General features: G+C 38.3%; 1 protein-coding gene across 1 annotated transcript in view; it reads left to right on the forward strand.

Annotated features, from left to right (window-relative positions):
- The window catches only part of ELL2 (elongation factor for RNA polymerase II 2), a 53,500-nt gene extending 40,760 nt beyond the window's left edge, over nucleotides 1-12,740 (forward strand). The window contains exons 8-12 of the mRNA XM_072992512.2: nucleotides 591-1,152; nucleotides 3,758-3,824; nucleotides 6,829-7,000; nucleotides 8,166-8,210; nucleotides 11,049-12,740. Of these exons, the coding sequence (XP_072848613.2) occupies nucleotides 591-1,152; nucleotides 3,758-3,824; nucleotides 6,829-7,000; nucleotides 8,166-8,210; nucleotides 11,049-11,165 (963 nt within the window). The 3' untranslated portion in view covers nucleotides 11,166-12,740. The remainder of the gene's footprint in view (nucleotides 1-590; nucleotides 1,153-3,757; nucleotides 3,825-6,828; nucleotides 7,001-8,165; nucleotides 8,211-11,048) is intronic.
- Nucleotides 12,741-16,452: the final 3,712 nt, after the last annotated feature.

A 16,452-nucleotide genomic window follows, 5' to 3' on the forward strand; every position in this document is an offset into this window, starting at 1 on the left:
TTTAATGTCCAACAGATTATTGCTGTAGCATGCTAAATATGAAATACTTAGAAAATACCTTGCAATACAGTAAATATTTTATATATTAATGATACTATGGCTGAAATCCTGTTGGCAGAGCTGCATCTTGTAAATGGCGAGATGTTAATATTTTATTTAATTTAAAGTTTCTTCCCTCCCCCCCCCCAAAAAAATTAGGGATCTATCTTGACCTTGGAAAACCTTTTGAAGACCCAGATAGGTGGTGGGGGAGCACAAGCCTTTAATATCTTAAATCACTGCTGCTTGTCCCAATCCTGGCAAGCCGGCTCAGGGGATTTTCTAATATTAAAGCTCCCTCCCCAGGCTCCCAAAGGCTTCCCCAAGACAAAAAGGATCCCTAGGGAACGTGAAGAGGGAGGGGTAGGAAACTTTAAATTAAATTAAATTAAATTGAAGATTAACATTGTGGTCTGATGATATCATTGCCATTTATGATGTGGAGCCCCTGCAACAAGATTTCAGCGAACAACTTTTTGTGATACTCAAGAATGTTTATATTTAATTTTTATGGAAGAATAATAGTCTTCTTATACACTTCTTTGTTACAGAAGCGGCCTTTGGATTCTGAATTTATTGATCCCTTAATGAATAAAAAACAAAGAATATCTCATCTTACCAATAGAGTTCAACCAACACTAAATGGGCACTTAACTACTAGTAGTGAAAAAAGTGCTGAAGCTTCTCAACCACCACCTCCCCCTGCAGCTGCTGCCACACCCGCTGCTCCTCCACGTCCTCCAACATGCCTCTCTGTTTCAAATCCTGCTCAGACTGTAAGTTCTAACTCCAATTCCCCGAGCACTCCTGAAGGCCGGGGCACTCAAGACCTGCCTGTTGACGCTTTGAGTCAGAATAGCAATCTTTATGAGGACCAGCATCAAAAATATACTTCTAGGACTCCGCTGGAAATCCCAGCACCTACTGAAAATCTGTCAGTGTGCCCAAAGATTACAGATGAGAAACATTCATTGTTGCACAAAAAATCAAAGAAGAAATCAAAGAAGCATAAGGAGAAGGACCAAATCAAAGACCATAATATTACAGAGGAGAAAGACTGTGAAAGCAAAGAAATTACCAAGCTGAAGAACTCCAGCCAAAAATTAAGTGAAGGTATTGTCACTACTTGCTTTGAACGTCTGTGCTGACATTGTTACTTTAACATTGCAGTATGGAATCTGTTTGTACATGTTTAGATCCCAGTAATACCATATACAAGAGACACGAGGGATAGGTAGAAAGCATGGTTACTTTTTATGCCCATCCATGTGGTGACTTCCATGTTTCAGTGATATTATAGAAAGGGGTTCTATATTCCTTCTCTTTATTTTATCCTTTTATGTTTGTCTCAGCTTAGAGTGGTTGCCAAAAACAAATTTTTATGCCGAGTTAGATGTGAATATCCCACCTGAGCGACATTTCATGTTTTAGCCAACAATTTCTCTAATTAGCTCGACCGAATACTTATAAGATTGTTCTCCTAACACATGGTGATAACATGTGGGCTGCATACAAGCATTTATTTGTCTTTGCAGTTGTCCAGGTGTTCCCTGCCACTACTCACAGAAACTGAGTTTTAAAGATGCTGTTTTTCCTTTAAAATAGATCTTGTGCTATCTGACACCTTGTTTAGAAGTAGAATTAATGTATCATGCTTGAAAACGAGACACAACAGAGTACATGACTTACTTTAAAGCAGTGTTCCCCAATCTTTTCTGAACTGTGGACCGGGGGGTCCATATGCACAGGAGTGCAGCACCCATCCCTGTTCTAAGGTCTGTTTTTATCTTAATTAGTTTACTTAAAGGCACTGAGTAGTGGATTACTAGAACAATTTTTTTTATTCATTTCTTTGGCATTTTACAATTGAAGAATATTGAAACAGGTAGTGGTAATCAAATCCAGTGTGCAGGGATCTGGAAGTTTTGACTTGCCTTGTGACCCGCTGAACCCTGAGTCTGCTCCAAGGAGAGCTCGGGAGGTGGTCTAGGTTTCCAGTGGACATAACACACAGTACTGAAACAACAGCTGTCTCCAAGCTGGAAAGAGAAGCTGGAGCTTACTTTGGCTCTCCGCTTTTGAAATACAGTATTCTAGAGTAGCTGAGAAGCAGAGAGCCAGCTCTGTCAAGTTCCTGCTCCCCACACAATGTAGGCAGGAGCTATTCATAGATTGTTGGTTTCTCAAATGCAGCCACTGGAGATTTTTGATACAGCTCCAGTATACATGTTTCCTTACATTACCTTGTATGGGATATGGCACTTGTGGTAGCTCTCCAGGGAACTAAAATTTGACTGACACGAATATAATAGTTGCTTACATTACTAAATGGTAGGTGCATGCTACTGAAATGTGTGCATATGCATTTACTCTAGAGCTAAACACTTTTTTGCATGCCATTAAATTAATTGCTCAAATGTTAAGAGTTGACATCTCAAGATATGGAACTTAAATTTAGGATGCAATGGGATAATTCTCTGGTGGAAGCTGTTTATGTAGAATAAGAGTGATCCCCCACCTGCCGCAGTTCCCTCTTTGCCATAAGATGCCTGCTCTCTTAGTCCTCCAGAACAGGGTTTTGCCACTGTTGGGGAGAGACAGAAGAAGAAAGCTGCCATACTGGCACAGATTTCAATTTTGGCCAGAGACTTAGCTTATGTTTATAAGGCTAATGTTCAGGTAGCAGCAGTGTTGTTGTGCTGAAGTTTGACCACCTGTCTGTTGATGTCCTTATTTTGAAAAAGATGGGCCAGAAACCCCTGAACAACAAAAATCATAGCTGTTGCTAAAACTGAACCAATGTTACTGAATATCATTGAGAACACAGTTTTATTATCACTTGAGAAAATTAAAATGACTTATGACAAAAACTAGAGTCAGATTTATTTTAAAATTCTTCGTAGTTAACAGAAAAAAATGTTTTACAGCTTTGTGAACAAATCCCTTCTCACTTATACTGCTGACTGGATACAATAGGTTTCCAATTCACTGAGGTTCATGACACGGCTGTCTTAGTCAGGGCTTGGGTCAGCTTGAATTTTCTTTGTTCAGTAACACAAGCTGTTAATGTAGATTCCCTTTCTTTTTAGCAGACAGCAGCAGACATCCAGCATTTTAACAGGATCATGGTGTCACATTTCTCTTTAGAAACCAACCCATTATTTCTTAACCTGCCATTCTGAGATCTAGTAGATTCAATTTAATCATTCTAGCCCATCTTATTTCCTGGATTCTGTAGTAAATTCCATGATAATCTTTGCATGTTCATAACTTTGTATAGCTGTTGAAGGGGACGAATGAACAGGGATGGGGAAGCAGTCGGCATTCCACTCTGTTGTCCTTTATTGCATACTAGTGAAAGCTTGATGTTGTTGTAAAACTCCCATCTCTTATTGTCTGCCGACATCTGCTGCAGAAATTCTTGAATCGCTGTGCAGATGCCACAACGTTTCTTGAAATAATAGAAGGCCAACCTTCAATTAAGAATAGACTGCTCTTATTGTATACAAACTGAAGTTGGTTATGCATTTTATATTCCTGCCATTGTCTGTTTAGAATCTGTTATAAAAGTCCTGCTGTAAACATTTACTACTGTGCTTTACTTGTATTTGTCTTTTAAAGTTAATTGAAATAAAGGGACATTGTGTAAGGAACTTCCAAGCCAAGTCAAATTTGATTTGGGAACAATATCTGATCAAAGTTTTAAATTTCTTTATAGGTGTTAAAAAGAGTTGCACTGCCTCCACAGATCCTTTGTCCACAAGTGAACTGCCGGACTATTTTGTGTAAGTATAGTAATACTGAAGAATATTGGGTGGACAATAAGAAATTATGACAGATTTCTGAAAATAATAAAGAATTTGAATTCTGGAAGTTCTTAAGATTGAAAATGGAAAAGCTGTATGAAAACATTTTACTGTTCCTTTAAGTCCAAGTAAATTTACAAATGTTAGCAGTCCCCTGATGCTCTGCTTGTTACTGATCCTGAAAAGAAAAACTTGTTTGAATACATACTGCCTTGGAGGGTGCTTGAGAATGAAATTCATATTCTCCTTACCTCTGGCCTTTTTGTAAAAATAAAGTGTCCAGACAGCTACATTCTTCGGATATCTTGTGTAGGAGAAAAAGTTGGATTCGGATTCTGCAGTCTTGATCTCCTGGTATAGAGATTCTCCTTCAAAAGAATGTAATATGATGGGGAAAGCTTTCTTCTTCAAGAGAAATAATCTTATGAATCCAGCTTGTTCCTAGAATCTAGTTTGTTTGCTAGGAAAGGAGCATTCTGCCACCATAGGGAAATGCTGAGAGATAAATAGCAGTTTGGGGTCTCTTACTTTATCTATGCAATAATTCATAGATTCTGGTCGGTTCCACTTCCATATATTCGTCACACCACTACCACCTGCTGAGGGTGGAGGAAGCAGCAGAAGTTCAAACTAGTTTCTTTGTGTCCCGTTTTTCCCTCACACAGGGGAGCTTACACTGTACTAAAAGAGCTATAATTGAGAACAATCTGAAACCATTCACTTTTTGAGTGTACCTATATTTTGAAAGCACTTCCTGCTTTCTCTGATTTTAGCCATTCATTGAGCACATATTTATATTGTTTTAATAGTGTTCTTCCTTTTTTTCTATGAAGGGTTTATCTCTCAGTGACATTTTTTCCTTCTTTGTTCTTACTGCTGTTTAATCTATCTGTGGCAATCTGCTTGATTTTTTTGTGACATTCTTGTACCTCTTGTCTGATGACAGCTCAAGTGCCAGATAATCAGAATAAATGGTAGGGGATGCCAGTGAAAGGGAGGATAATGAGAATTAAGAAAGTAGGGGAAATAAAAATAACCAACCAGTGTTAGTGCTTGTAGCAAATGTTCTGTGGCTTGGTAAGTGACTCTTGTTTTTAAAAGGCCATTCCTGTAAAGAATAAACAAAAGTTGGATTCTGAATTTACATTATGAAAAATAGCAACAATTCCTCTGCAAACAAAGAACTCTCTGCTTTATTTTTGTCTGATCTCCAAAATTTGTTTGTATTCCCTCAGAAGTATTATCTTAAAGCCCCCCCCGCCCAAAAATTAAGAAGTGTACTGTAGTACTTAAATAACATGGCAAGAAATTTTTTGTTGTAGTTTTTAAAGTATACTGTGTAGTTCAACCAATAAATATAAATATAATCAATAAATATAATCAGTATAGAACTTCTGCTGGTAATGTGCTCTATCTGCTGGAGTTAGCTATTTGTAGATGTCCTTTAAACTAAGAATTGCAATAGAAAAACATTTTAGTGCTAATGTAGAAATACAGCAGAAAAGCAACTAGTTTAAAATGTGTAATTGCTGGTATTTTATTTGGAAAAAAGTATTTGATTTAGAAAAGTTTCTCAGAAAGGAAGAAGAATCAAAATCTTTGCAAGAACCTTGGAATGTCTTTCAAAAGCCACTTTCTAAGCAAGTAAAATTCATTTACCATAGCAAAATAAAATAAAATAAATTGAAGATTTTAGTATTTACAGTAAATCTACTAATTAACCTTTAGTGTAAATACAGTCTGTACTTTTGAATGCTTTGAACTGAAATGCTGGCACGACCTTATCCAGTAGCTTTAATGTGTAACTGTATGGCAAAGCATTAATAGTGCAGTTCCAGGCACATCCCCATGACCCTTGTCGCTGAAATCACACTGTCTGCACATGTCTAGTGCACTAGCAGGAACTGGCTCAGTGCCCTGTTTGGTTCTATTTTGGGCAAAACATACTCCCTCATTTGTGCAGCAGAATATAAGAAAATGATATCTTGGAATTCTGCAAATGTCTTTGAGGACGTGAATAGCAGTTCCCTCCTTAACCCTAGCAGTACAGGGGACAGATAAAGGGCTTAAGGTTAATGCCTTAGTTAACCTGTTGCCTTCTCAATAACTGAATAACTTCACCCTTATAATGCTTTCCAGTATATGTGGAGAAGAAGGATGTTTACTGATAGAAAATAGACATGTTTGTGGCTCATATACTTTGCACCATAAAATGTCATGGTATAGAAGCACTACTTGCCTAAATATTCTTTGGAGAGAAGTGAGATCCTTACAGTCTCTGAAAGGGAGAAAACAGGAAGTAGAGAGAAATGGGTGATATACTAAACATAAGAATATACAATTTTAAGGAATGATTTATATATCACATTTACTTCATTTAAATCTTATTTGGATATTGAAAATAGTCACAAGTATTTCCTAAATATAAAATGTGATGTTTGAGGAATGCTTCAGAGTCAGAGCAACAAGAAAGTGAAGTAGTTCAGTATGGGGGCAATGCAAAACCAGTTAGAAGACAGCTGATAATACTCTTGCATAATACTGTTTCATTGTTGTAGCCACATGGATCAGCATAAGGGGGCTAGTGTGCTTTCTTGTTGCTTGTATACAGTATGCTTCAACTAAAGCATCTTTTAATAAAAATTAGAAGCAAATATTTACAGATTCCTTTTTAAAATCCTCTAACTTTGATTTTAATATTGTTGTCTATATACAGTCCGCTGGCTCATTTGCTTGGCAGTGTGCATGAACACTTATTTGAACAAAATGACATAACCAGGAGATATGTTGAAAAATAAATTCTGAATGGATGATAATGATTAGAAAATGAGATTGTTGTGAACCCTGTATGTGAGAAAGGGTGGGTGGGGAAGAAATGGTGATTAAAAAATACAAGCATTGAAGTAGATCATAATGACCTTTCAGAAAAAAAGATACTGTAAGCTGAAAATCCTTTTTTCCCCCTCAATATCTTTAATTTCAGAAAATATATAGCAATTGTCTCCTATGAGCAGCGGCAAAGTTACAAGGATGATTTCAATGCAGAATATGATGAGTACAGAAGTCTGCATGCAAGGATGGAGAGTGTTACTAGGAGGTTTATGAAACTAGATGCACAGCGTAAACTGCTTTCTCCAGGATCTAAAGAATATCAGGTAAAGTACGTTTTTATCTTCCACTTAACTGCCAATCTCGTGGTACCATTAAAACAGTTTTTGTGTGAATTTTCATGGAACAGTCTCTTTATGAAGGTTTACTTCATGATTGGGTGTAGTATTCTGTGGTGACATAATTACTCCCATAGTTTAGTTATATTAGAAGTTCTGTCACCTTCCTTAAAAATGTAGCTGAACCCTTTGTGCACTGCTGCACTGGGAGTGAGAAGAAAGAATAACAAGCAATTAAAAGCAAAAGATGGAAACTTGCTTGCTGTCCTGCATTTTTCAGGGAAATACAACTGCTGCAGTTGGAAATTAGTGACTCCCCTTTTGCAATCCTAAGTGGTTACATGAAGTTCTTACTCCTGTCTTCCTTATGGTGAGGGCTTAATAGGGAAGACAGCTTGGAGAACCATTCTGAGAAGTCCTATCTTGTGCTGCTGACACTATTTGGCAGTGTTGTAAATCTGCAGGATCTCAGGTTGTATTCTGTCACAGTTTTGAACTAATACTTAGATTGATTATTTTAGGAGGATTATTTTATGTATCAATCATGATTTTTCCCCCTGAGCAAATAATATAGGCAATATGCAGGAAACTGAACTGCAGTACTTAATTGTTCATTCTTGTCTTCTTGTTCAAGATAGTGTCCTACTCCAAATAATAGTTTGAGGTCAATTTTGGATATTCATATTACTGTAAACCATAGGTTCCCAAAGTGGTCTATATGAACCCCCAGGGGTCAGTTTCAACTTGCAGGGGGTCCACATCAGAGAAGGAAAAAAATGGGGGTGCATGAGATGTAAATGGGGGTCTACATGAACAGATCCCATTTGGCAGATCATAATAAATATTTAGGTGATCCGTAATTACACCAAACACAGATTCTGGTGTGTAGCTAGATGGAGTGTGTAACTTTCAGAAGCAAGAAATCTCCTTAGATACAACCTTCTTGTATGACAAGTTTTGTAACTCAGCATTCAGCAGGTCGTATCTATCTATGGATATTTCTTAACTTACTGCAATTCACATTCAAAAGTTAACATATTTTGCATAAGTGTGCACCAGGATTTCAGCCAGGGGGTCTTCAGTTAATCTGCAAAGTATTTATCAGTAAGTAACTGTACCAAATTAGTAGTCATCAGATTATTCTTTTTTGTAGATTCTTCATGAGGAAGTCTTGCAAGAATATCGGAAGATCAAGCAGGTTTGTCTATCCTAGTTACTATGCTCTTTTATTAAAGCTATATGTTGTTTTGACAAAATAGAATTATGAAGCTCAGAGCGCCATAAAGGCCTGATTCTTATTCTCAGGCTTCTCTGTCTACATTCTAATAGTTGTTGGATTTTTTATTTTAAGCCTCCAGTGAAGGTAATTCAGAATAATTTCAAGGCAACATGTTTCCATGCCACCTGTTGCAGAAGAGTACCTAAAGTTACGTTTAAATCATTGCCTCTTGCTTTGCAAGTAAAAGTAGGATCACATTTTGTTCAAGTTGCTTTTCAGTTTGGACAGGCTCTTCATATCTTCCTGTTTTTTTTTTTTGTTTGTTTGTTTGTTTTAAATTTCTGCCAAATCTTGTTCCTGCTTCTTGGTGCTTCATTATTTTCAGATCCTGGGAATTGTGAGCATCACAATAGACTGTTCATGTGGGTTTTTTTCTGAGTGAGGGAAGGACAACCATAAAAATATGTAGAAGATTGGCAGACTCAGTGAAGTGTGCAAGATCTCACTAAGTTTCAAGCTTGCTTCCTCCACCCCAAAGATCTTGGAGTGTCTGAAATTTATTGGAATCATTAACACTTCATTGATTTTGTGAGCCTTATATGCATCTTTTTTCGTTCTTTCTTTCCTCAGTGTTTTGTAGCATCACTTTTAACAGCAGTGCTTGGGTTTTCCCTCATAAATCAGATGGAGAGTGGTACTTGTTTCAGAGTTGCTGAAGACAAACTGAGACATCTGGTTCACCACCACCACAGTAATTTTGGCAGACAGGACATCTGCCCAGATTTTAAAAGAAATTGTTGTTTGAGCATGTGAATTATCTTTGAAAATATGAGTTGAATACATTCTGCTCGGTCTTGTACAGCATTCCAGTTTCAGAGTAGTTTCTGGCAAGTCTGAGGACCCAAATTCTCTTGCTAGCTGTATTTTCTAGCCAAAATACCAGACAAGATTTGGCATCAAAGTTCCCTCTAAGCTGCATGGCTGTGTGTTGCTGCATCAGTCCCATGCACCCGCAGCCAGTGTTGCTGCCCATTTGGTTCCAGTTGCGGCGGGGTTTCTGCTCAGTGCTGGTGGAAAATTAAATGTAGTTAAAGCGCAGCATTTGCTCTTTAATTGCATGCAGTTTTCCACCAGTTGAAACCCCACTGCACATATGCAAAGTTCCAGCCACAACTGGAACCAAATGGGCAGCAACACTGGCTATTGATCCCAGATATTTGAAAGTGCAAAAAGATGAGGAGTATGGGGATGTGACTCCATGTGGCTTTCTATATGTGCTCTCCAGATTCTATTCAAAATAGGAAAAGCAGTCCCCAGTTTGTTTGTTTCGTTTTTTAAAACTGAGAATTGCCATGATTTATCTTCCCTGCACTTCATTTTTAATTATGGGAGCTTTAGCTAATAAACAGTGTCAAGGTGGGACAGGATTATAGGCTGCAGTTACCAGTCAGCTCTGGAAAGAACCAAATTTTGTTTGAGAAGAATATTAGATGCTTCCTCCAATTAAAATGCTGATTGAGAGAGGCAAACTGAGATGCGGTTAACACAACTGCATTCCCAAGGCCTAAGTAAAAAACAAGTGAATAGAAAAAATAGAAGAGACTTCATGTTCACATTTGAGATGTGTGGAATGTAAATCTAAAAAAACCCTGAATGTTAGCAAGTGTTTTCCATCGCTTGAATCCAGAAAGAATCATGTCTACATTCCAGTAATCTTGTCCTCAACTTGAGCGTTTAACTGTGCTCCCTTGTGTGTGGGGGGGGGGCTGTTTCCAGAGTGTTTTAGGGATACCTTGCATTATTTGTATAATATGTCATGCCTCTAAAACAGCAATGGCGAACCTAGGGCATACGTGCCACAGCTGGCATGCAGAGCCCTCTCTGTGGACACGCGAGCCATAAGTCACTGGTTTGTTACCCTCGGCAGCCAAACATGAGGAGGTGACTGCAGCTGCAGTGCTAGCACCCCGACAGGCGGTGGGCCAGGATCCAGAGCAGGTGGTGGTGGCGGTAGTGGGCTGGCCGATCTATAGGCAGTGGCAGGGTTGGGCACGACTGGAGGCGGATCCAGAGTGGAGGCACCTCCATGCTCGGGATTCCCCTTTCTGCCGCCGCTTCCGCTTCCGCCGCCACCCGCTGGGTTGTGTTTTATTTTTCAGTTTGGGCACTCGGGCTCAAAAAGGTTCGCCATCACTGCTCCAGAATTTTACATAATCCATTTTTTAAAATCTGGTGTTATTCATATATAGTAAACATTTGTGCAGGTAGCGACAAGGCACAGCAATCTAAAGGAAGTAAAGCTTTAATTCTTCTATAACCAGTGCTTTTGAAAGGTTTATGTAACCTTAAAAAGTAACAGATCTATTCCAATGTGAGCTTTGTGGATTGGAGTCCTCTTCCTGAGATGCACTACATAGCAAATACATGTGGAATAAGAGGTTTGTGTCTGTGGCCCCATTTGGTTAAACATTCTGTGTCTTCTAAACAATGAAATAAAATATTTCTCTGATGAAATTTGATTACTTAAATTTGTTTTAGTTTGGCTGTTGCAAGATCATACTACGAACAGATGTAATTGGTGACTGTGGTGTCAATCCAACAGGCCTTGGAGCCATCACTTACCTCGGATTGCATTGATGTTGGAATTACTACATCTGTGTTTAATTTTTTTCTTAAACCTGTGGGTTTTTTTATTCTTCAGTTTTATTTTTTTTAGCCCTCTTGCACATTTTAGGCATGAGATATATTTAATGAAAACAAGAACTCTAAATGTACTTACTTCTCATAAGCGTATTTTCTCTTTGCTTGCTATTGCAGTCTATTCCTAACTACCATGAAGAAAAGTACAGATGTGAATATCTTCACAACAAGTTGGCTCACATTAAAAGACTTATAGGTGAATTTGACCAACGGCAAGCAGAGTCGTGGCACTAGGGCTCTGGACCAGAAGATGTGAATAAACTAAAGATTATTTATTTAAAATTCCATACGACTTGTTCTAACATTTAAAAATAAGTGAAACTTCTCATTAGCAAACTGAGTTGCTATTTTTGTTGATGGTATGAATGTTGCTTCCCTTAGTAGTAGAATCTACTTTTTTCTGGGTCCTTTTTTCGATAATACTTACTTGTTTATCCATGGAAATCGTTTTACCATTGGATACTGGGGATCCAGTCTCTGTAGTTCCAAAGTTGTGCACATTTTTTTAAAAAAGAAAAACTGTAGCAAAAGAGGAAGCTTCTGGATGAACGCAAGCGTGTTTTTGGATGTTTTCTTGTTAATGCAAAACTATTTGCCTTAAATGGTAGAAAGTTTAAAAATTTGCACAAAATAAAACAAAGTGAAGCGTTATTTTTGAAGGGTTAAGAGGTGGTATATAACTTTTATATACACACCTGTCTATCCACAGCAGTAACTTATTTCTGTAATTTCAACCCCCTACTGCAATGGTTGCCTTACATTCTTACTTGTGTTTCTGAATTGTATTTAATCTATCTCCATAAATACAGCTTCCTACTGCATACAAATGGGAAGCATTCTGTGGCCTAATATGTCTGAAGTAAGTGTGTGAGAGCGTACGTGTGAGCGAGAGTGTGAGCCAAGACAGTTCGGGGCAAAATCTGCTATATAGGCCAAATGTTCAGGTTGAAACAACTGATAAGTGTTAGTGCAGGTTTTCCCCTGTAGAAATTCTTCTTTAAATGAATTAAATATTTCCATTTCAACAATTTGTGAGTTTCTTATCATAGAAAAATTGATACTTTACAAAAAAAACTAAGTCTATAGTTTTGGGGCAAAATTATAAAATTTAAACATGTAGGTGACCTATTTATATACTACTATTAAAGTATTTTTTGAAGATAAATATGCAATGAAGCTATTGCCTACATGAAATGTATATTTAAAGATGTTTTCCTGAGTGTCAGGAATATAACAAAGATGTATTTAACTATACAATACTGTGATCATCAAACAGCACAAACTTTTCATTTCATGCAGTTAATTGGTTTAATTTAATTAAGCCATGACTTTATCATGTGGGAACATAAGTTATTTGGTCACAAAATTGACTTATACTTGTCTTTTCTTTTTTGTCTTAATATATTTCTTTCAAAGTGCTGCCAATTGAAAAGGGAAGCATTATGTTTACAAGTCTAATTTTTTTTTGAATGTTTGCCAAAAATTTTGGTAGTATCTTTAATAAACTTGTCTTCAGCATCAAGTCAGTTGTCATGTAGTGTTGTACAGCACAACATATATACCTGATTGCATTACTGTAGGTGCTAAATATAAATATTTCTGATAGCTCAGATTTTAGGACAGGCAAATAAATCCTGTCAGTATTTGCAACAAGAAGAAATTTCCTGGAGATAGAGCGAGGAATCTTCTTATGTTGTGCTCCTGTTGATTATAATGGGGGGGGGGGAATCCATTATGCCACCCCAGAGTCAGTTTCTGGATTAAATTAGAAAGAAGAAAAGGTTCAAGATTGGTATGTCCCCATGTACTTGCCATTCCCCCCCCCCACCAAAGGAACACTTAACATCAGCAGAGGTAACTGTAGCAAAACTGAGGGATTTGAAATGGCGTGTCATCCCACTAGAATATTTTGTGCCTCTGCTAGCATAGCAGCACTTATCACAACTTTGTAAGGCGTCTCTGGTGTAGATCAACATTGCAGACTAAATCTGTTTTTCAGTTTCACTGAAAAGAATCATAGTAATCTTCTTGTATCCCTTGGTTACAGCCTGAATTTCTTTGCAGCAGAGATGTTGTTAACATAAGATATGATGATTTCCCATTCTGCATAGAAGAGAGTAGATGCAAAATGTTCCATTTTGAGCTTCAAGGGCAGTGAAAGTTACAGATCCCATTTGAAAATATATTTCTCTACCTATAGGAGCCCCATGATCTCAAGGAAGTAGGATATAGATTTAAAGCCTTGTGACTCTTATTTTTTGGAACACAGGATCCACTTTTTGAGGGGGAAACTTTTACCATCTTCATAGGTAGATGCAGAACTGAAACATACTGGAACACAGTTGACAAATGTAATTTTGCTTTTGACAAATGTAACTTGCATAAAGAATGCAACTGCAATATTGGCTCTAACATTTCACTGCTGTATTTTTTTTACTTGTGTGTTTGCATGTATGTCTAATTAATGCTTCTACATTTATCACTTCTAAACCTTTCTTGAGTGGAAAATTTCATCTGCTAGTACCGTGTTTCCCTGAAAATAAGACAGGGTTTTATATTAAATTTTGCTCCAAAAAACACATTAGGGCTTATTTTCAGGGGATGATGGGTTTTTTTTCATGTACAAGAATCAACATTTATTCAAATACAGTCATGTCATCTTCTGGTTGCTGCACAGTGGTGGAGGGCGGGATTTCACTTAACTGGGGCTTATTTTTGGGGTAGGGCTTACATTACGAGCATCCTGAAAAATCATACTAGGGCTTATTTTCAGGTTAGGTCTTATTTTCAGGGAAACAGGATAAGTAGGAAAACATTAGCCTAAAGATCAGGGAAGTCTTTGTTCTATCCTAACAGAGCCAAGGACCTATTCTAGGTAAACTTCTGCAAATTATTCTGTCAGAATTCTTAGTTGTAAAATGGATGATAAAAACGGTTTTGCGGTTACACAAATCCTCAGAAAGTGGCTCTGTAGCTGGCTAAGAGAAGGATGACAAATCCTGGTGCTTTCACACAATACGTGAGGAACAATAACCAATACTGTTGCATGCACTTTGTTTGGCAATTTGTTTACAAGCCAAGTAGAGGTTGCATATTTATTTGTAGTTGTAACATTTATGTAGAATTGTAGATAATATACATGCAACAAAATGTGCAGAAAATGGAAGCACAGGCTGAACAGCCTTGGAGACTTGTATCTTTGCAGCACGAAATAACTATTTACACCTGCTGCATCCAAAGCAAAAACAGCCATAGTGACATCCACTGTCTGATAAGGAGTGGAACAACAAGAGGATTACATTGCCTCAAAGGCTGACATTTAACCAAAAAAAGCCCTTTCAAACATTAAAGCACACTGCAGAGGTCTGGGGGCTGCACATGCACATCCATGAACCCTGGAGGGCTGCTGTCATTACTTCCACTGCAAAAAAGCACATTCTTACAAAAAATGAGGGGTTAGTGAAACAGTTGGTTTGGCTTTTCTACTGGCCAGTTTCTAAAATATATATATTTAAAAATATTGGGGGGGGGTTGTAGGATCCCCCAGGGTGTTGGCAGAATTGCCTCTCTATACCCTTTAGAAGGGCATAAGGAAAATATTTGAATAAGCAATGTGGGGTGGTGCTTTGTGGCCCTGGGGTGCTGGGGGCTGTATGTTGCCCATAGGCTACATGTCACCTATCCCCATGTTGCAGGCTTTCCGTGTTCATACAAACTCCAAAATACTGGGATATCACAACTGCTAAATGCCACAACTTCGACACATGGTATTTAGGGAGGTGCTGTAGTATCCTATCCTCTGATTAGTCCCAGGAGAGTCACCATTGTCTTGGAACTGAATGGCTGTCTTTGGCAGAGTAATGGAGTACAGTCCCAGATTTGTCTCTGCACTCAGACATAACAAAACTCTGTAGCAGAACCTAACATTTCACTCTACAAAAATATAGCAAAGAACTAGTAAACTACTACCCATATAGAATGATAAAAGATGGAAGTGATCTTTTGAATCAGAACATTCAGAAAAGATTCAACAGTAGGAAATGATGCCCATAGGCGGGACAGGAGCCTTAAGGAAGAACTGAAAGACTAGATTTCTTTTTAATCCACACTCAAAGTGAAAAGTAGCATGCCAAATGGAGCAGCTAGGTACAGGTACAGTTACACTTCTTCCCAGTGCTGCCTCCAATACGAATGCTAAAGCACATACTAGTAACTGTTACACTCCTTTGATTTGTCAAATCCTCTTTGAAGGCTCATGATGATTGCTCAGTTAACTATTTTAAGTAATAGTACCTGCATCAATTCAGTTGTGACAGTACAAATGTGTATCTTTGAGCTGCCTTGGGATTACAGTGGTGCCTCGCTTAACGATTACCTCGTTAAATGACGAACCTGCTTGACAAAGTTTTTGTGATGATTTTGCGATCACAAAACGATGTTCTAATAGGGAAAATGGCTTACCAATTATCGGTTCCCTGCTTTGGGAACCAATTTTTCACTAGACGATGATTTTAAAACAGCTGATCGGCGGCTCTAAAATGGACACCCACTGTGCAAAATGGCTCCCTGCTATGATTTAGGACAGATTCCTCGCTTTACAGACACCGAAAATGGCCGCCCCATGAAGGATCTTCGCTGGACGCTGAGGTATTTAGCCCATTGGAATGCACTGAACCGGTTTTCAATGCATTTCAATGGGCTTTTTTGTTTTGCTTGATGAGGATTTTGGGATGTTTGAATTCACAGAGGACTACTCAAAGAGCGATTGAACGACAGGTGGAGAATACTGAGGCTGCTGATATTTTGATGAAACAGCTGGCATTTGAAAATGCTAACATGGATTGTAAAATGGCCCTTCAGGATATTTACAATAAACCAGAGACTGACATTGCTGTCATGCTAAAATTATGTCAGAGTATTGGGACAGAAACTCACAAGACACAGCTTTTAGCCACAGCCATGGCTACCTAAAATTATGAACCCCGCCCGATATTGTAATGGTGGCAAGGAAGGGCACTTCCTTGACACATTTACATTCCTTTTCCTGTGTCAAGGAAGGGCACTTCAGATGGGAATGCAGATCAATCACCAAAAATAATAAACACCCTTCTAAAAAATGCCCCTGGTGTCAGTAAGATTATCACTGGGCCAATCAATGCTGGTCTGTTCCAACACCAGGAAACTCCAAGTCAGGTGGACATCCAGCCCTGGGTTAAGTGGGGGGAAATCAGTCAATACTATCCCAGTGCAAGAAATCTGACCTATTGCTAAAAATGCCGGTCATTATCTGATCACAGCTGAAGAGGTCGACTATCAATGCCCTCTCACTGTCTACAAAGTCAAAACAGCACATCATGGACCAATACCCACAGGCACTGTGGTTCTTCTGTGTGGCCTCTGTGAATGCATACAAATGGGTAAAACAGCGCCTGCGCTGCTCCTCGAACCACCTGTCTGGGTTGAGCAATGGCCATTGTCTAAAGAAAAGCTCCATGCATTGGAGGCCATAGTTAAGGAGCAA

Source organism: Pogona vitticeps, chromosome 2 (assembly GCF_051106095.1).
Source record: "Pogona vitticeps strain Pit_001003342236 chromosome 2, PviZW2.1, whole genome shotgun sequence".
NCBI classification, from domain to species: Eukaryota; Metazoa; Chordata; class Lepidosauria; order Squamata; family Agamidae; genus Pogona; species Pogona vitticeps.